At 45.7% G+C, this 21,919-nt stretch overlaps 1 protein-coding gene across 1 annotated transcript in view; it reads left to right on the top strand.

The window, feature by feature from the left end:
* SERPINE3 (serpin family E member 3) overlaps positions 1 to 21,919 on the top strand; it is a 103,334-nt gene that overhangs the window by 59,418 nt on the left and 21,997 nt on the right. Inside the window, exons 9-12 of the mRNA XM_042954266.1 lie at positions 6,089 to 6,361; positions 11,790 to 12,023; positions 13,792 to 13,989; positions 15,310 to 15,508. Coding sequence (XP_042810200.1) covers positions 6,089 to 6,361; positions 11,790 to 12,023; positions 13,792 to 13,989; positions 15,310 to 15,508 — 904 coding nt within the window. The remainder of the gene's footprint in view (positions 1 to 6,088; positions 6,362 to 11,789; positions 12,024 to 13,791; positions 13,990 to 15,309; positions 15,509 to 21,919) is intronic.

Raw genomic sequence — 21,919 nt, 5'->3', positions numbered from 1 at the left:
GTTCTGGGGGCACCTGGCTGGCTCAAGTCGGTAAAGCATGCAACTCTTGATCTCGGAGTTGTGAACTGGAGCCCCACACTAGGCGTAGAGTTTACTTGAAAGAAAGAAAGAAAGAAAGAAAGAAAGAAAGAAAGAAAGAAAGAGAAAGGAAAAGAAGCTATTCTGCATGTTACTACATTGATGGACACACAACATAATACATTTGACAAAAGTCATAGAACTACACAACACCAAGAGGAACCTTGAAGTAAATCATGGACTTTAGTTAATAACAGTGTATCAATTGTAACAAATGTATCACACCTATGCAGCAAATTAGTAAGTAGAGAACTGGGGCAGGGGGCAGAAGACAGGAGGGTGGTGTGGAGTGAGAGAAATTGTTTGATGAAGGGCTTGATGGGAACCCTGTACTTTCCTCTCAATTTTTCTGGAAACCTAAACCTTCTTTTAAAAATAGTCTTTTGGGATGCCTGAGTGGTTCCTTCAGTTAAGGGTTGGACTCTTGATTTCAGTTCAGGTCATGATCTCTTGATCATGGGATCGAGCCCCACACCCAGCCTCTGTGCTAACAGCACAGAGCCTGCTTGGGATTCTCTCTCCCTCTCTCTCTCTGCCCTTTCCCCACATCTGCACAAGTGAACACACACGTTCGCTCTCTCTCATGAGCACATTCCTGAAAGGAAACAAAATAACAAAAGGGAAACCTTGCATGCACCAGTGTGATGATAGGGCATGAAATAAAGAGAAGGATCAGCTCCACCCCCCACCTCTGAGGTCACAACACTGAATGACTTACTTTTTACAGGTTAGATAGAAATGAGCTCGGAATTTACATTGTTCCTTGTTAAAGTTTCCAACCTTTATCCTACAAACCATCCAAAAAGATTCTTTGTCATCGATTCACATCCAAGTCAATTACATGGTGATTCTCAAAGCCCCTTTCTGTGCGAGCATGAATGTGACCTCAGTGGTCCTTTCTTTAGATGAGACTAGAGTTGGGTGCATTATCCAAAGAACCTGATTTTTTTTTTTTTTTTTTTTTTTTTTTTTTTTTTGCATATCAGGGACCATGCTGGGGGCTTTACAGAAGCTGTCTCATTTAATGTGCAGAGTGAGAGGTGGGTATTATGATGCCATTTTGCAGAATCAATAACTAAAGCTCAGAGGAATTCAGTTATGTGCTGAAGGTATATAGTTAGTACGAAGCAATTCCTTTTTTTTTTTTTTTTTTTTTTTTAAGTAGGCTCCACACCCAGTGCGGTGCTTGAACTTACAACCTCGAGGTCAAGAGTCACAGGCTATACCCACTGAGCCAGCCAGGCACCCCAGGAAGCACTGACTTGCAGCCAGGCCTTTGTGCTGTCCACACCACGCCATACCGAAAGGCGTTAGAAGCTGAGAAGGTGCAGTGGTTCATTTTGAGTCCGTGCACTGGGTACCTGTGAAGGACTGGAAGGCTGGGTGTCAGGCATCACCTGTGACAGGAGGGACAGGCGGGGCCGCCTGCCCTGTTTCCCTGGAAGGACTTGCTGGTTTTGTCCCCATCTGTGGCCCCGTGTGCTGGGTTCCCTCGTGTCGCTCCCTGGCTTACTCCAGCAGTGCCCGGGACTCCTCTGTTGTGCCCCCACAACAATTTGGTCACGGTGCCCTCTTTCCACGGCAAACTTCTCAAGGGCAGAGAAAAAATGGGGACTGTCCCTGTACAACCCCAGACAAGCAGCCCACACCACAAAGAGGAGATGTCCTTCTGCTAATTACATACTAACAGAATTCAAATGCGCTGCTTCTCTCCATCACGTAGTTGGTAGACCTCTGGGTTCGAAGGCAATTTGTTTATGCCGGTAAGAAGTCAGGCTGGGAAAAATTAAAAACGATAATTAAAGGCACTGCACGTCACAGCAGTCTCTCTACGTGTGATTCACCACAGCATTCCTGGTGAATGTGGGAGGACTGCACACACGTGATGAGCCAACAGTCTGGGCTGGGCACTAAATGTCCTCGAACCCCACAGCCAAGGGGGATTTCAAGCATCCCGGGGTTCCTGACAGACGCCAAGACGGTGGCAAAGAGCGTGAGCCTTGGAGTCAAGTGTTCCTGCTTCAAACCCAGCTTGGCCTCTAACTGTGGGATCTTAGGCAACCATCTTAAGCTCTTTCAGCCTTACTTTTGTTATCTGCCAAATGGGGCTAACAATACATTCCTCAGAGGATCGCTGTGAGGACTCAGTGTAACTGTAAATGCAAAGTATATAACAGAGTATCTGGAATGCGATCTCAACAGTGTCCACTATTTTTGTTGTTATAGTAATGTATAGATATCTCCAAGGACGGAGGCCTCCTTAGCAGTAACACCAACGTCCCTACAAGGTAGAAACGAGCGTGATTACCACAGAAATGGGCAGGAAACACAGTGGCTTACCCAGGGTCGAGGCTGAGTACACAAAAGAAAAACCAGTTGCAGTTCATCTTTCGTTCGTGCTGAAATGTTTAACCCATACAGGAAATATTTCTTGTGTGCTGAGTTACCCTAGCATTTTTCCTTGAGAGCGTTTTTATTTTTATTTTTATTATTTTTGTTTTTTTAATGTTTATTTTTGAGAGAGAGAGAGAGAGAGGGAAGAGGAGAGGCAGAGAGAGAGAGAGGCAGAAACAGAATCTGAAGCAGGGTCCAGGCTCTGAGCTGTCAGCACAGAGCCTGATGCGGGGCTCAAACCCACAGACCACCAGATCATGACCTGAACTGAAGTTGAATGCTCAACCGACTAAGCCAACAGGCCCCTCTTGAAAGCTTTTTTAAAAAGCAATTTAGAACAATATATTCTTAGACTTAGGAGGGGAACGTTGATATAAGTCATGTAGCCCGACCTTTTTCCAATTTGGGAAATCTTTTTATAAGCATCCCCCTAACCCCACCACGGGCAAAGAGTGAATCAGCTTATGCTCAGATAACAGCCCTGGGGAACTCACAGCGTTGGGAGACAGCCCTTGTTAAGTTACCACCATTGTCCTCATGATCAGCTTTCTTCTGAACACCGTCAGCGTCGACATCAAAAGCCTGCACTCAGTGGGACAAGCCTCTGGGTCTCGTGAGAGCTGAGCCCAGGTTGCTGGTTCTGTTCTTCATCCACAGGACCTAGCACAGGGCCTTAGAACCTAGCAGGCAAGCGAGAGGTTATTTGTTGGATGGATGGATGGATGGATGGATGCAAGAAAGGAAAGAATTCCCTCTCTGGGTGCTATAGAATGAGATATATATACTTATTCCATTATCGTGCTATGGCTTAGAATCCAAAACATGCAACAATGCACTTTATCTAAATTAAGGATCTGGGGAGATGTGAAGTAAAACAATTATAGAACTGTAACTATTCTAACACTGAAAAATTATCCCAGGCCCCAGGGTCAGAAATAAACCCTGCTTTAAAGCAAATTGCCCACTGATAATGGCAGTATGAGTAGCGGTCAGACAAAAAAAAAAAAAAAATTTAACAAGCCTCATTCCATTTCAAACATTAACACTAACACATGCCTAAGAGATAATTACTAAGAATTGCATTCATTTCGAAATGTCATTTTCTTTTCTTTAACTTGTAACAGCCTATAGCCTATCCTCTATTTTGAACTTAATACAGTGCCTAAGACCTTAATAGAAATGTATGGAATTCTGAATTGGTCACAAGGACAGACTTTTGACAGAATCTGCTTATACTTGCTGCAAACGTGCACTTGCTCATGGACAACATAGTCTCTTTCTCAAATTAAGTCGTCGGATTTATTAAGTATTGTATGTAAGAAGAACAAGACTGTTAACGGTGCCCGTATTACGCATAAACGAGTGCATGCACTTTTATTAACAATAAATAAGACAAGTTTCAATTTTATTAGGCCATATCTTGCATCGTTTCTTTTCTCTTCTGCAGAATTTCATCTGCTACACGTGTCCAGTGCCCAATGACTGATTTATTGTTTTCTCCACAGGAGGAGGGGAGAAGCATTAGGTACCTGGCACCCAGCAAACCCCGGGACGGCAGAGTTATCAGTGGAATTCCTCAAAGTGACAAAGGGCTAGATGAGGGGTTCCTTGCTGGTACAACCAGGTCACAAGCCTAAGAAGGCTTGACGGGTGTGGCTGGCTCCCTCCCCAGGGCCTGCTCTGTTTCCGATCTGGGCTTTGCTGGCCGGGGCAGTGCTTCTCCTGGCTCTCTGCAGGACCTCAGGCTCCAGGAATTTGGACCGAGTGGTAGAGACATCGCCGGCAGAGACGGCAGTTGCCAGCTTCCTCCCTGCGCTGTCTTGTGATTCAAAGCAGACTCTGCTCCACTTTTTAAAAAGGGGAGCACGTTAATGCTGGAGACCCACAAGAACAGGATCAAGCAAGGAGACACAACAGTCTGATGCAAGAGTCCGTGAGTAAGCATGGTGAACCATGGCGGGCAGGGATGTGGTCATGGGGAGCCCAGGAGCACAAGGGTTGACTGCAGAGTGTCCTTGTGGGAGGTTATAGGAGCTGCAAGAACACTGGCACTGGGTCATTTCACAAATGACCCTGGGCTGGGACCTGCCACCTCCCAACACATACACAGAAAGACACCCCACACACACACATCCCACCCCTATGGTACTAAGCCATCCAAACACTATATGTGGGCTTGGCTGCAGGAAAAGTTAGTGAAGACAGGATGTTTTTCCACCTTGAACCTTTATCTGAAGTAAACACCATTGAGCCCAATGGCCTTATTTGCAAACGTATAGGAAGAGACTCCGGACGAGGCTTCTCTTGCGCCAATCCTGTCTAATACCAAAGTTAGACAACTTAGCAAAACCTGCTGCAGGCTGTACGTGTGGCATAGTCATTGAAAACACCTTGAACTTTCTCTTCTTTGCATTAATTTCCAGCTAATGCTCTGCTCCTTGGAGAGGTGCCTTTCCTTGGTAGGAGTGATATTGGTATAACTCCGCTCTCCATGAAAGTGCTCTTATTTTTTGAGAATAGTTCACATCACAAGCATGTGATATTATAGGTATAATTACCTCGTGTATCAATATCTTCATGTGCATTTCTAGCCTTAGTGTTTTATATACCACTCATGGAAGACCAGGGCTTGAGTCATGTGCTTTCCCCACGTGTTTTCTTTTCCTTTTCTTTTTTTTTTTTAATATAGTGAATCAACAACTCCGTCACAAGTGCACTCCTTAATCCCCATCTCCAATTTAACCCATGCCCCCACCCATCTCCCCTCTGGTAACCCTCAGTTCTCTATAGTTAAGATGCTGTTTCTTGGTTTGCCTCTCTCTCTCTCTCTGTTTTCCTTTGTTTGTTTGTTTGTTTGTTTCGTAAATTCCACAAAGGAGTGAAATCATATGGTATTTGTCTTTCTCTGACTTATTTCACATAGCATAATACTTTCTAGCTCCATCCACGTCATTGCAAATGGCAAGATTGCATTCTTTTTGATGGCTGAATCACATTCCACTGTGTGGTATTTATGTGTACGTGTGTATGTGTTTGTATCTGCCACATCTTCTTTATCCATTCATCACTTGATGGACACTTGCCCAGGTGTTTTCTTCAGTGGTTCCCTGAGTGCCCTAAACCTCATCCTCTCTGTATTTGAAAGACAGTGACAGCCACCTTGGAAAACTGTTGTAATGATTAACTGAGAAAACACAAAGTCCTTTGTAACATACTGTATAATTTTTTATTTTTGTTGATGATCATTATACATAATAGATATGGCACAGCTACAAGCTGGCTAAATGCCACGAAATATGAGTCAAGTGTACTTCTTACATGTCTTCTCCAACTCAATGGTTTGCTTCTGACCAGACCAGGACCTTGCCCAAGGTCATATATTTAGTAAGTGACGACAAAGCCTCAGCTCACAGTGTAGCCTCCCGGCCCATATTTCTAATGCGGACACAACAGGATGCAGTAGAGGAGCGGGGCGGGGGGGCCGGGGCAGGTAGGCAGGGAGGGAGGGCGTGCTGCGGGCACATCTCCCTCGGCCATCGCCAGTCCTGAACACAGACCAGTTCTCTGCAGGGTGGGACTTTCTGCCTCACCCTGGTCTCTTCCGTCTACACTGCAGGAAGATTCCCTGCCTCCATGCAGCCGGCCCTGTTCACACTCTTCCTGCTTCACACCTGGCTCCGTGGAGGACAGGGCGACCTCCGTGAGGACCTGACCTTGCTGAAGACCGAGCTTGCGCTTCGCCTCTACCAGGGTGCAGCGGCCCCTAGAAATGAAACCAACATTGTCATTTCTCCTGCTGGCGTGTCCCTTGCTCTGGAAATCCTGCAGTTTGGAGCCCAAGGGAACACCGGCCGGCAGCTGGCCGAGGCCCTGGGTTACACCGTCCATGGTAAGAGGGCTGCTCGTGCCCCTGTTTGCTCTGCTGCTCCCACTCAGGCTGCCTCAGGAGGTGGGGTGTTCCCGAATCCAGTGGCTGGTGCTGGATGACCACCAGTGGAGAAGGGTGACCGCCTGGCAAGAATGCAGCAGACGTCATTCGGACTTCGCACTGTAGTCCCCATGATGATCTTTGAGTTTCTCTTCTAACCTTAGGTTCCGTGCCAATTTTTCTTATATATTTTTTAATGTTTTTATTTATTTTTGAGAGAGAGACAGACAGAGCGCGAGTGGGGGGAGGGGCAAAGAGAGGGAGACATAGAATCCGAAGCAGGCTCCAGGCTCTCAGCCCAACACAGGGCTCGAACTCATGGAGCGTAAGATCATGATCTGAACCAAAGTTGGACGTTTAACCGACTGAGCCATCCAGGGGCCCCTCCATGGCAGTTTTTCCAATTTCATGTCACAAGCCCTTCTGCAGTGCCTACCAGGTGCCAGGAAATGTCCGAAGCAACCTTCCAAGTAGTAATCTAATTGTTACGACAACAAAATTGCCATTATGTCTTCTGATGCTCAGAGAAACCACATACAATTGCTAGCCCTGGATTTGTGATGGAATTATATCATCATCCCTATTTTATTTTTTTAAGTTTATTTATTTTGACAGAGAGACATAGAGAGCAAGCAGGGGAGGGGCAGAGAGAGAGGGAGAGAGAATCTCAAGCAGGCTCCACACTGTCAGCGAGGAGCCCGACACGGGGCTCAAACCCACAAACTGTGAGATCATGACCTGAGCTGAAACCAAGAGTCAGACGCTTAACCAACTGAACCACCCAGGCTCTCCCATCCCTATTTTATAGATGAGCCAATAGGCACAGAGAGTTTACACGACTTGCCCAAGGTCACATAGCTAGTAAGTTGCAGATTTGGGACTCAAGCTCAGGTTGAGGTCAGCCAGGTTGAGGTCAACCTAGCTTGCACTCAGGGCCTCCGGCTCAATTACTGGCCCCGGAACCAACCTACCAACTCCATGTGAACACACACACTCACGCACATCGCTTTTCCTTCTCTATCTTAGAATAAGATACCAATAAAAAAGGATGGGCATTAGCACTGTATAAATCAATATGTTTTAGGAAATCCAAGAACGAATACCAACACAGTGCTGGGGAGATCTTCCTTTGAGCTAGAAGCTCAGGGTGGCAGGTAAAGGTTAATGCTGAAGACGCCAGGTCACAAGGCAACAGTCATGTGTCCAGTTCCCCACGCCCCATCCACATCCTGTCCCCTGCCCAAACAACTCTCGTGACCCTGCTGGCCGGCTTGATTTTTCTCAGCAAGAATATCACAGAAATGCATATATCCCTGGTCTTCTTCTTCAGCCACATGAGATGGGCTGCAGTGCCAATTCAAGAACTCAGTTCTTGAATGATGCGATTCAAGAACTCAGCATCCAGACAGATAAGGAAAGCTCTGAACGCGAGCAGGTCAGTGTCACAGGAATGATGCACACAGAAATACACCCTCGTGCAGTGCAGCAAGTGTATTTATTTGACATAAATTAGCACAGGGCAGGGAATGATTTATTCCACTGGCTGAACAGAAAGACGCCCCGGAAGACATGCCATCTGAGCTGGGTCATGAAGAACAAATAGGCGTGTGAAAGAGAGACAGGCATTTCTGCCTTAAAAGAGAGACTCACAAAAGTCACAACTGGGGGGAAAGTGAGAAATGCAAGTGTGGCTATCCTCCAGAGAAAGGGAACTGATTCCAGTTGATTCTTTGTTGTCAGGTATAGTCAGGGTCCCTGGCTAACCGAATATGATGATTAACAGGGTTTCCATAGACCCCATTCGAGAATTACCAAATGTTAGGAATGCTTAACAGTCAAACTCTGTGGAACGTGATCCCACTATTTTTCTTACTCATAAACTGCTTTGTTATCTTATAGAACCGTGGCTCATTATTATGAACAGGGATGTGCAACTTCCAGAGTTCCAGTTAAGAGAGTACCCCTGTAGTCTGGTTTGACCCAACATAGCTCAGAGAATCATGTGCACTGTTTAAAACAACCCAGCCGTGCCCACTACCTGCCTAGGTCCAGGCTTCCTTTCAAAAGTCAATACAGACCAGTAAAATGTATAAAAAGCAGGATCCAAAGCAACGCCAGGGTCTTGAGGCATCTTTCTGGTTTAATCAACAGGAAGACCTATCCACATCTGCAGTGGGACACATCAGCACTGTCTTGTTCTCACTGTGTTCCCAGCCAATACGTGACAACCAGGAGCTTTGCTAGGGTTCCCACCTGCGGGTCAGACAGGAACAGCATGAGACTCAGAACAGACCCCAGTGGTATCTACAAGGATCACCTTTGCTTTCACCGCACAAAACACAATTTCCTGATGTTCCAAGTTCTAAGGAGTTCTGGTGCTTTCCTAGGTAAATTGATGAGGAACACTTTAAGCTTTCTAGCTTTCTATTAAGCATAAGAATAATGCTAGGAACAGAGGCCTCAGAAATGAAGGTAGCCTGGTTCTTGGGAAAGAGTTCTGTTTGATGATAATATGAATTTCACTTTTACGGTTATTATGGCATTTGATCCTCATAGAAACCACATACATTAATTAATAACCCCAATTTTACAAATGAGACAAGAGGCTAACAGTTTGGCAAGACTCTGCAGGTGGAAGAGACAGCAGTCAAGTCCCAGATTCTCTGACCCCAAATCCCATGTTCTTTCCAAAATTCCTTCGTCCTACTCTAAGTCACTGAGCAGAAGCATAAAGGTATAAGGACATTGTCTTTTCTATTTTTCATCAGAGATATCCTCATTATTCCCGCAGCTCAGCCAAACCCTCTGACATCATCCTCAACTTAGGCCTCTTGTAATTCTCAGGCAAGTAAAACATTAGCATCGCTGTTTGTAGTTTGAGAATTTTATAGTCATGAACTTTACAAAGTCAGATTCAGTGTCACGTTCAGGAAGCTCAGTTCAACACATTGATTCAAAAGGAAGGCGCTCTCCACACTGGGCTCACAAATGAGTTAGAAGGCTCAGCCGCAGCAAGAGAAATTCATGAGAAAACATCATGTCTTCTTCTAGCACTTTCCTCCCACTCTGTGCGCATCCCAGGGACCTTCTCCTCAACCTTCCACACCGCCCTCATCACAGTGCTGATGGAGTCCAGCACCCAAGGGTTTTCTTCTTTCTGCTTCCTTTCTTCCCAGACCCTTCCGTAAGATCTACCTGACCAGCCCTCCAGCAAGAAAGACGCTCTCTGGCGGGGTAGGGAGAGGAATTAAGCCAGCGGTGACAGGTTCCTCTTTCCAAGGCTGCTGGGGAGGAGCAGTCTGCAGCCTGTCATCCCTCACGTCAGATCTTTTTTGTCCCATCAGGACAGGGACCAGGGAAACTCACAGTAAGCAAAATAGGAGGCTCCGTACTGCAGAGCCTCACAAGAGGAAGCGTCTCTCCGGATTGTGGAGCAGAGTGTCCTGTCCTGCACCTGCGGGCAGGAGGGCGGCGAAGTGCCACCTCCCACCACCCGGTGACACTGAGCAAGCTTGTTGATTTGTCTGAGCCCAGCTCCCTCATCTATAAAAGGGGATCCCAGTAGCATGGAATTCACAGGGTTGTTGAGAGGGTCAAATGGGATGGTGAACACAGCACAGGGTCTGTGAACACCGTCAGTACGTCTTACACTGGGGGTGTACATTCCTGCAGCATCTAGAAAAGCTTTGCTGTGTGTAAATGGGCAGGGACAAAGTCGGCTCAGGTGGAGAAAAGATTTGTCCAGCCAATTTACCCCACTGCTTTAATGTTTCCAGCTAAAAGAACAGCTGGTCCCCTGGCCCAGATTGGGTGAGAGGGCAGAAGGGAGGTCACACTACACTGTGGACCGGTAAAACGTCTCACTTCGTTGCTGCAAGATGGTCAACGTTTTACAGGGACATGATTCTATAAATACATATGATCTTCCTCAGTAGAGGAAAACCTGACAAGAAGTATTATTTTCATCCATTTCTTTGCTCATTAAAAATAAAAGCAAAGGAGTCAGGCTGCAAATCATGAGATATACAACCCAAGTCTGTTTTTTACAGTCGTGGATTCTAAGAAGCAGCTTTGGTAGTGAAAGTTTTGTGGGCAAGTGAAATCTGTCCACAGCTGTGGGCTGCAGCCCGGTGGCTGGGCGCCCCGGCCAGGGTGTATTGGGGGCGTCTGTGCCCCTTCAGAGAAGTTTTGCCAGGCAACTTGGGGCTCTGCTTCTGTCCCCCGAGCGAGCCTCTGAGACATGAAGGGTGTTGGAGTGGATGGGCCCCAAGCCAGGTCAGAGATCCATTCCAACAGGTGCCCTGGGCGAGGGACAGGGCAGTGCAGGAAGAAGGGACAAAGTGTGGGGGTAGATTTGTGGATAACCACAGAGCTGTGCCTAAGAGGAAGGAGAGGCAAGGAGGCGCAGGGAAGGGCCATGTTCCAGAGGCAGCCTGCACAGGAAGGGGACCTGACTGCTGGAAATGCCCAGCTTCCATGTGTCAGGAGAAAGAAGCTTGGGATGCTCAGCTGTGCCCTGACTCACCAGTGGGCGAGAGGCCCTGCTCCAGCTCCAGATTTCCTCCTAGGGGAGAATAAAAGCCACAGATTGTAAATACTATCTTGAAAAAGAAATCCACTATTGATTATGGAGAGAAGGAAGAAATCTCCTGTGTAAGTAGTAAATATAAGTCCAGCCAACCCCCGCCCCAAGAAGGTGGAAACTATTGACTCTCTCAGATGCCTATTATTTCCTCAACATTCTTCTAGGTTCTTGGTGACATTAATAGCACAAGCTGTCCGCTGGGTCTTAGAGAGCAGGGGGATGGGACGCGCTCTTACCTTTCCTCTGTATTCCTCGAATCGATAGCATAGTTCTGAAAGAGGCCACATCTGAATGTCCCTCAGGCTTATGACATGCAGTTGTGCGAAGGGATCTAAGGCCCTGAACAAGATACAGTGACAATTGGTCTGTCATTGTTATTTATGACATTCCCCATAAATCGATTGACTTCTTAAATATTTGAAGCCCCCTCACCCTGCACACCAGATCCACAGTTTTGCCAGCTCTCTGTATTCTAGTGCCCTCAACATGTCTGTCTCAAGAAGTTAAGGAGGAATAGCCTCTGGGATATTGGTGGTATGTTTCTATTTGACTTCATCACAGCCTGATTTCTTTCTGATCTTGCATGGCTTCCCCCCACCTCTCAGCTTTTAATCTATGATTCGGGATAATTCCTGAGCAATTGAGTTCTGATTTATCCAAATTGGCTGTAACTGGTAGATGAGCCTTGTGAAACAAGAGTGGTACCTGCTGGGGCCCCACTTCAGTGCAATGTGCAAAGAGAGACAGGGCTAACTCCTTACTTACGCTCACCGCTGTCAATTTATCCCAACACCTTTTTCACAGACCAGCGGGTGAAACAGTTCTTACACACTGTTTACGCCACCCTGCCCAACTCCGGACAAGGCACCAAAATGGAGCTGGCCTGCACTCTTTTCGTGCAAGCAGGAACGCCCCTCTCCCCCTGCTTTGTGGAACAGATCTCCCAGTGGGCCAACAGCAGCCTGGAGCCAGCCATCCTCAGGGAACCCAACAGCACCAGCATCGGGGTCAACGAATGGGCCTCCAGGCAGATGGCAGGTAAAAGAAACCATCCAGTTTAGTGAGGCTGATTTCAGAGCGCTATAAACACAGATACCAAGCATTGCTGGTCAGAAGCCACATGGGTGGAGACTCAGGCCACCCTCGATTGCAACAGAAGTCTGTCCTCTTGGGAGACCCTACCCTTAAGTACGGTGCTCTATGAAGCAAACAAAGCTGACCTTTGGCCCCCTCTGCCCATCCCCCACCCACCCACACAGCAGGGGGCTCTTCAGAGCCTCCCACCTCCAGGGGAGCCCTGCAGGCTTTGTTCTGTGTTCCCTTCAGGGGAATCCCCCCCACCGAGCTCTGCTGTCATCTACAATTAACACCCTGCGACAGCAAAATGCAGTGGGAGCCAGAAAACTTCTTGGAATTTAGCTTCAGGAAAAAATTCAAGGGAAGAAAAAGTTATATATAATAAGATGCTTAGCCCAGGGTTAGGGTTACCGAAGAAAAAGACTTAGAAATAACTTAACAGTCCAGCCATTAGGAATGATCCCATTAATTACAGCTCCCGCATATCATGTAGTTGTAATTATTAAAGGTGGTGAAAATCTATTACACTCACTGGGGTTCCATTTATTGACTTCTAGCGCTTTTCCTAAGTGCTCTGTGTTCATTATGTCTGTTCACCCTCACAGTTGTCCTGGGAGATAGGTGCTGTTACTAGTGACTGGTTCACAGATAGAGGAACTGAGGCACGGAGAGCTACGCCTGCTGCCCGGGGCCCACAGAGCCAGGATCCTAAGTCAGCCGGTCTGCCTCTGGCGTCCCTGAAAATTACAAAGGCTACACAGAAACAGGGAGAATGTTCAAGACCCAGTGTTGTTTAAAACACAGAATAGAAGGTGATGTGTAGTTTATGACTGAACTGAGAACAACACGTGGGTGGCCAAGGAGCACAGAGCTGCAGCACAAATACGAAGATGTTTATTGATAGCTCAGTTGTCTCCAGCGTTTCATAATGTCTTCCCAGTTTACTTAAAAAATGTTTAATTCCCTGTCTCGGCTCATTGTGCTGCTGGGGTAGGGGCGTGGGGAGGGGGGGCGGTTAGGCAAAGCCACGCAGTTAGCTGCCGTCAACCCTCTGGGGTGAGTGTCCTCCACAGAAGAGGGGCAGCCAGGAAGAGCCTGAAGCTCTGGGGCCAGGCCGCTTGGGTTCAAACCCAAGGTTTCTGTCTTGAGCAGCCGGGCGGATGGTGGCTTTGCCACTCACAAGTGTGTGACCTGGGACAGCTTCTCCAAGCCTTGGTGCCCCCATCTGTAAAATTGGGAATAACAACAGAACTGGTCAGAGGAGTCAGTGAGGGTTTGCTCAAGCATTTAGAACAGAGCCTGGCACAATGTGTGTTTTTATTAATAAAGGGCTGGGGCAGTAGTCAGCCTGCCCTCTTCTCTCTGGTAATGCGTGGAATCTCAAGAGCATGCCCTGGATGTTGCTGTCTAAGCAAAGGCTCTGCCAGGGATGAGGCCCAGCAGCTGGGGTAGCGGGATTTGCGGGAAGGGTGGGAGGGACACAGCGCAGTGGCCCCCACCACAGCGCCCTGTGCCTCCCAGGAGTCCACCTGAGCAGTGCGTGTCTAACAGCCCTAGGAAATAGCCGTTTCAGACAACCTGCTCGGAAAAGGATAAAAGCACGGTCTTCAACAACAGCTAGTTATAGACACCACGGTTCGGCAGGTGCAAACCCAACCTCGGGGATGCCCCAGCACCCTCCAGGGCAGGTGCACGGGTCTCAGCCGCACGATGGCTCTCCTGCTTGCAGGTGACAACCTGGGTGGCCCGACATGGGAGCGCGGTGGCGGTGCATTTCCCCAGCTGGCACTTGTGAGCACCATGTCCTTCCAGAGCACTTGGCGGCAGAGATTCTCCTCCAGGGACACTCAGCTCCTGCCTTTCACCTGTGCCCAGGGCCTCGTCCTCCAAGTCCCCATGATGTACCAAATGGCCGAGGTCAACTATGGTGAGCTCCTTCCCACCTGTGGGCCCTCTTAAGTGACGGGAACAAGGGAACAACGTGGGCGGAGAGAGGGGGGCCACGTCTGCTCTAGAAGGACCCGCGGAGTGTCTCAGCCTTCCCTCTGCAGTGAGATGTGTGTGCAGTAAGGAGAGCCCCAGGGGCCTGAGGACCCAGAGAGGAGGGTGAGGAAGCAGAGGGGGAAGAGAAATCCAATCTCACGCTTGACATTTCCCTCTGCACCTAGTAAGAGGTGTTAGTGTAAAACCAAAACTGTTTGAATGGAACCACCCCACCCTTGGCAGGCAACCGCATAAAATGAATAGCCACTTGGTGCTAAGAAAGGGCAAAAGATGGAGAGTTCAGTTTAGATGGCTCTCGAGAGGGCGCCCACGCGGGCTTGACATTGTCCTTCCGCCTTGCCTGGATGGTTGCTCATCCCGGCCCCTTGAGGGTGCAGGTGCCCTGAGTGCGGGCCAGCGAGCACCAGGGGAGAGGGGGCCCAGCCCCGAAGGCTGGCTCCAGGTGTGGACACCGCCGTGGGGCCCCCACAAGGCAAGGGGAGAAGGGACCCGGCCACCTGTCCCCACACACCTCTCTCACAGCCCTTGTTTGCAGGCTCAGCCCTTCCAGCTGCGGGATTAATTCTGTTCTTATGCAGGGAAAAGTCGCTGAGACTTAAAAGTGTTTCAGGAACTCTGGCACTTAGAAAACTCACTACCTTCCTGCTTCAATTTCATGCAGGACATGTTGTGAGTGCTTTTATTCGTTTGTTTATCCTGCCAGTAACTATTAACTGAGGTCAAGTAAGGGGAGCGTAGAGGAAGGTCAATTGGATATGTAAATATATATTTATGACTATTATAGTTCTTGTGCCTAATGTTTTCCCGTCGCTGCTATGACTCATGCTGGTTGATCTGTCAGCTGCGTAACACTTCCCAATTTTATATGATATCTGGGTTCAGAGCTTTTGTTGAAAGAAAGATCTGGCTCAAAGAGCCTGGGTCCCCACATGGTCACAAAAGGCCAGGATTGGAATGGCTTCCCCTTTAAGACAGTAGATGGCTCTCCCACGTGCCATCATCCCCACTGTGTCCAGCCGATGCAAGCCCTGTGAAGGTATCATTAGAAATTCTAGGTCCTAAGATCAGAAAAGGTGACTAACAGTCTTTGGCCTCAAACTGCTTCCTGAAGGTGAGGTAGACAGCTTATTAATAAAACGTACGGTTTCCAGTTCTGTGAGCTGGCCCTTCCCAGGGTCTGGCACTGTTTAGTTCCCTGTCTCCTGGGACAGAACTAATAATGCCCCATCCACTGAACCCCCAGGCCAGTTCCAGGACCCTGCAGGCCATCAGGTGGGGGTGCTGGAGCTGCCTTACCTGGGAAACACAGTGAGTCTGCTCTTGGTTCTGCCGCGTGACAAAGACACCCCGCTGAGCCACGTTGAGCCACACCTCACAGCCAGCATCATCCACATCTGGACCTCCAGCCTCAGGCGAGCCAGAATGGACGTGTTCCTGCCCAGGTAAGTGGCTGTGTCATCCTTCTGGGGCGCTCTGCAGCCTAATCCAGTTGGCCAGGCCTGGATCGGAGAACCCAGGTGGTCGGACTCTGGGGTCTGTCCTTAACCACTGGGCCAACTTGTCTAATGTGCCCTGAGAGGTTAGGCCAAGGGGGAGTTACCCTAGAGTGTGGGTCCAGGTCAGAGTCTCTGCTGACTAGTTCATGATGTGGACGGAACAGAGTTAATTTCCTGGGTCTTCTCAAGAGAAGATATTCTGTGTTCACTGGGCCAGACTGCAGGCTCCAGGCCTCATGCCACAACCAGTTCTCTGAACAGGGAAAGAAAAGCCATGAAGTTACCTTGGAGGAATGTGCCCCAAATCTTATCACATCCTAAGAGTATACAACTGTCATTTTTCCAAAACCAAAGAGGCAAGGTAGTTTATGTAATTGAGCAAATAACCAAGATAATTCTGACTGGAAGGCAAATTAAGGCATAAAAATTCAAGACTTTTAGTCTCTATGCTGAAGGTTCTCATTCTTTGTAAATAGAGGTGAACCATTCTTTGAGAAAATCCAATAGGTACAAATGCAAATTGTCAAAAAGTTAAATGACGGTTCTAGATTTTGCTTTCCCAAAGCAAAACCTACTTGCAAAACTCATTACTTTACAAAGAATTCCTTTTTGAACTTCTTTAAGTGACAAGCTTCTCTGGCACATTTGAAACCAGAGTAAATCTGTAATTAATTTGTAGACCAGCATTAAGTGAGGAACGTTATCCCAGGGCTCAGTATGTGGATTCTTCATGCTCCTTCCTGCTGGCTGCCACCACCTGCTCTGTTGACCAGGCCCTCAGCAGCACTGAGCCAGAGGCCTTGGCAGAGCTCTTTTGAGCAGTTAAAAATAAGCCCAGACACTGCAATAAAAACACACAAGGAGAGACCCAGTGAGTTAAGGGCCAAGGTCTAGAGCAGGATCTGGCATAACCAGAAGGTGAACGTAACTCTATGATCAAGTTTATGTCTCTCCAAACCAAATGCTTGGACCTCAAATGAAGGCACAAAGACAAGAAATTTCAACAGATCTCTCTGGCATGGAACAGAAGCAACCTTCATCTTTCTGTCATATTTGAGAGAAGCTCAGTGAAGGAAGAGAAGCTTTCAATGTTAAAAGTAGGGAGACAGTGCAACCTGGTGCAGGAAATTTGTCGGAATCTTTTCAGAATTAGGAGACAGATGGCTGGCCTCATCCTGGAGCAGCTGCTGTAAGGAAGAGTCCCCAGGAAAGTGCCCAGCTCGTTTGCGAGTCCTCCGCTGTCTCTGATGCCACCTGTAGAGCTCGCAGCGTTGAGGAATGATGCTGAAAAACCCTGAAGACAGGGACGGGATGGGAAGGCAAAGATCATAGTAACACAGCATTAGTTAGCACTTGTTAAAAAAATGTTTGGTTACCATAATTTATCTCCCTAATGCTATCAAGCCTGCTGTCCAAGAAGGATAGAAGGTATTGGGAAAATGAGGCTGTTTCACAAAGCCAAACTCGCCAAGCAAAGAAACCAGCTTCAAAATCCTTTAAGGAATAAATAGAGAAAGAATTTAAACTATCTTAGGTCTAAATCTGGGTACAAAACTTTGGACCATGGTCGACCAGGTCAACTTTTGGGCAAGAATTTACCTCTAGTTCTGAAAATCATTCATTCCTCATTTAATATGATCTGCTTTATAGTTACCCTGCATTTTTCATTTAGCAAGAGCAAAAACTTTTGCACACTGTGGGTAGCGGTGCAAATATCGTGTGGCGGTGAGGTGAGCCTTAGGATTAAGCTTCACCAACGGTGTATCCATAGATTCTGGATGAATTATGATATCTAGCTTCTGAGGTAATATTTTATTTATGAAGAAGTAAAATAAAATGTATGGGGACAATTAGTCTTCATTAGGGACCTTAGCATACCAAAAGAATAATCAAGAAAGCCAACAATGAGTGTTAACAAGGGTCATTTATATCCATAATAACGTAATGCCTCACAAGAAAGACTAATAATGTCAAAAAAATATTTGTTTAATGAATAAAACGCTTGGTTATTAGATCAACATAGTAGGATGCTAAGCGTGTTTTTTTCTCATAAAAGAAGTGATGTATTTTTTTATTGAAGTATAACTAATGTGTAGTGTTGTATTAGTTTCGGGTGTACAGTATAACAAATCAGCAATTCTCTACATTTACTCAGTGCTCATTGTAAGTGTACTTTTAATCCCCTTTATCTATTTCACCCATCCCTCCCCCCACCCCCACTTCCCCTCTGGCAACTGCCAGCGTGTTCTCTGTATTTCAGAGTCTGGTTTTTGTGCGTGTCTCTTTTTCTCCTTGTTTGTTTGTGCATAAGTATTTTAAAAATCCATCAGATCTCATATATTCAGAAGTTTTGGGCTTCCTTTCCAAGAGCTACTGATCATCGTCATGTGTGGATTGTGCTTTCCTATGGGTATTTTCTTTTTCTTTTTTTTTTTTAAATGAAGGTACAATTCACATAACCATAAAATTCTTTTAAAGTGTACAGTTCAGAGGTTTTTAGTAAATGGGCAAAGTTGTGCAACCATGACGACTATCAAACTCCAGAACATTTTCATCACCTCAAAAAGAAACTCCATACCCATTAGCAGTCACTCCACATTCCTTCTCCTCACTACTCCTAGGCAACCACTAATCTACTTTCTCTCAATGGATTTGTCTATACTACCCTACCTTTCACATAAATGAAATCGTACCGCATGTAGCCCTTCTGTGTCTAGCTGTTCTCACTTAGCACGATGTCGTCAAGGTCCGTCCTTATCAGAGTATGTATCAATACTTCATTCTTTTTTATGGCTGAATAATTTTCCATTGTATGAATATACTACATTCTACTTATCCATTAATCAGTTTATAGACATTTAGGAGCCTGGAAACTTTTTGCTTGTTTTCACTTTTTGGGTCCTATAAAACTTTCATGTGCACACTTTTTCTATGATATATATTTTCAATGATCTTGGTTATATACCTAGGAATGAAAATCCTGGGTCATGTGTTAACTCTACCCTTTACATTTTGAGGACCTACCAGACAGTTTTCCAAGGGGCTGCACCATTTTACATTCCCACCAGCGATCCAAGAGGTTCCAGTTTCTCCATACCCTTGTCAACACTTGTTATTGTCCATCTTTTTTCATAAGTCCCTCTTCACGGTTAATGGTACAGACTTTCAGTTTGGTGTGATGAAAAAGTTCCAGAGTGGTGGAAAGATAACAGTGGTGGTTGGACAGCAATGTGGATATTCTTAAAGCCATTGAATTATGCACTTAAAATGGTTATGTTGTGTATATTTTACTATAATCTTGTTTTGAATTGTGGAGGGAAGGAAGGTGGGGAGAAGACAAAGACTGTCTTCCCAAATTTGGGTTAAAAAGTAGGGTTGTTACAAAGCTTACATTTAGGAAGTATATAGTTATTCTTAGTTACATTACCTGGGAAGACATCACCTCCTCTGCCCTCTAGCAATGCCCTCCTCTGTGTTTTGGCTTCTCGGTCAGGCTGGAGGCAAGATGGATGCAACCTGTCTGACCCCACAACCGTAACAACAACTACAGGAGAAGAAAACCCCCATCTTTTTTACTGTAGCCATCCTAGTTGGTGTGAGGTGGTTTCTCATTGTGACTTCCATTTGCATTTCTCTAATGACCGATGACGTCAAGCATATTGTCATGTGCTTGTTGAACATTTACATATCTCTTTTGAAGAAATATCTATTTGAATCTTTTCTCCATTTTTAAATAGGTTGTCTTTTTATTGATGAGTTGTCATGGTGCTTTATATATTCTGGTTATTAGTCCTTTGTCAGATATATAATTTGCAAATATTTTCTCCCATTTCATGGGTCGTCTTTTTACTTTATTGAGGATGTCCTTTGTTTTTTTTCTCAATATATGAAGTTTATTGTCAAATTGGTTTCCATACAACACCCAGTATTTATCCCAAAAGGTGCCCTCCTCAAGACCCATCACCCACCCTCCCCTCCCTCCCACCCCCCATCAACCCTCAGTTTGTTCTCAGTTTTTAAGAGTCTCTTATGCTTTGGCTCTCTTCCACTCTAACCATTGAGGATGTCCTTTGAAGTACAAAAGCTTTTAATTTTAATGAAGTTCAGTTAATTTATTTTTTCTTTTGTTTCTTATGCTTCTTTTAATGTCGTATCTAAGAAACCATTGTTTAACCAAGATCACAAAGATCTATGTCTATGTTTTTTCTAGCAATTTTATAGTCTTAGCTCTTATATTTAGGTCTCTGACTCATTGAATTAATTTTTGTATGTATAATGAGGTAGAGGTCCAATTTCATTCTTTGCATGTGGTTATCCAGTTGTCCCAGCGTGATTTTTTTTCTTCCAAGATTTTATTTAAATTCAAGTTAGTTAACGTGTAGTGTAGTATTGGTTTCAGGAGGAGAATTTAGTGATTCATCACTTACATATAATACCCAATGTTCATCCCAACAAGTGCTCTCCTTATTGCGTACCACCCGTTTAGCCCATCCCCCACCCACCTCCCCTCCAGGAACCCTCACTTTGTTCTCTAAGAGTCTCTTATAGTTTGCCTCTCTCTCTGTTTTTATCTTATTTTATTTTTCCTTCCCTTCCCCTAATGTCATGTTTTGTTTTTTAAATTCCACATATGAGTGAAATCATATGGTATTTGCCTTTCTTTGACTGACTTATTTCACTTAGTGTAATACACTCTAGTTCCATCCCCATCATTGCAAATGGCAAGATTTCATTCTTTTTGATGGCTGAGTAATATTCCAGTGTGAGTGTGAGTGTGTGTGTGTGTGTGTGTGTGTGTGTGTGTGTGTCTGTGTATGGGTATAAACCATAATATTCTTTATCCATTCATCAGTCGATGGACATTTGGGCTGTCTCCATAGTTTGGCTGTTGTTGATAATGCTGCTATAAGCATCAGGGGGCATATACCCCTTTGAATCTGTATTTTTGTATCCTTTGGGTAAATACCTAGAAGGGCAATTGCTGTGTCCCAGCACCATTTATTGAAACGACTATTTGTTTTTCCATTGAATTTTCTTGGTACCTTTCTTGAAATTCATTGATCATAAATGAATGGGTTTATTTTTAGACTTTCTTTTTTTTTTTTTTTTTTAATATATGAAATTTATTGTCAAATTGGTTTCCATACAACACCCAGTGCTCATCCCAAAAGGTGCCCTCCTCAATACCCATCACCCACCCTCCCCTCCCTCCCACCCTCCATCAACCCTCAGTTTGTTCTCAGTTTTTAACAGTCTCTTATGCTTTGGCTCTCTCCCACTCTAACCTCTTTTTTTTTTTTTTCCTTCCCCTCCCCCATGGGTTTCTGTTAAGTTTCTCAGGATCCACATAAGAGTGAAACCATATGGTATCTGTCTTTCTCTGTATGGCTTATTTCACTTAGCATCACACTCTCCAGTTCCATCCACGTTGCTACAAAAGGCCATATTTCATTCTTTCTCATTGCCACATAGTATTCCATTGTGGATATAAACCACAATTTCTTTATCCATTCATCAGTTGATGGACATTTAGGCTCTTTCCATAATTTGGCTATTGTTGAGAGTGCTGCTATAAACATTGGGGTACAAGTGCCCCTATGCATCAGTACTCCTGTATCCCTTGGGTAAATTCCTAGCAGTGCTATTGCTGGGTCATAGGGTAGGTCTATTTTTAATTTTCTGAGGAACCTCCACACTGCTTTCCAGAGCGGCTGCACCAATTTGCATTCCCACCAACAGTGCAAGAGGGTTCCCGTCTCTCCACATCCTCTCCAGCATCTATAGTCTCCTGATTTGTTCATTTTGGCCACTCTGACTGGCGTGAGGTGATATCTGAGTGTGGTTTTGATTTGTATTTCCCTGATGAGGAGCGACGTTGAACATCTTTTCATGTGCCTGTTGGCCATCCGGATGTCTTCTTTAGAGAAGTGTCTATTCATGTTTTCTGCCCATTTCTTCACTGGGTTATTTGTTTTTCGGGTGTGGAGTTTGGTGAGCTCTTTATAGATTTTGGATACTAGCCCTTTGTCCGATATGTCATTTGCAAATATCTTTTCCCATTCCGTTGGTTGCCTTTTAGTTTTGTTGGTTGTTTCCTTTGCTGTGCAGAAGCTTTTTATCTTCATAAGGTCCCAGTAATTCACTTTTGCTTTTAATTCCCTTGCCTTTGGGGATGTGTCGAGTAAGAGATTGCTACGGCTGAGGTCAGAGAAGTCTTTTCCTGCTTTCTCCTCTAAGGTTTTGATGGTTTCCTGTCTCACATTCAGGTCCTTTATCCATTTTGAGTTTATTTTTGTGAATGGTGTGAGAAAGTGGTCTAGTTTCAACCTTCTGCATGTTGCTGTCCAGTTGTCCCAG

Source organism: Panthera leo, chromosome A1, assembly GCF_018350215.1.
Source record: "Panthera leo isolate Ple1 chromosome A1, P.leo_Ple1_pat1.1, whole genome shotgun sequence".
Taxonomy (NCBI): domain Eukaryota; kingdom Metazoa; phylum Chordata; class Mammalia; order Carnivora; family Felidae; genus Panthera; species Panthera leo.
Note: the sequence above shows the minus strand (reverse complement) of the source record. Positions and strands in the feature narration are given on the sequence as shown.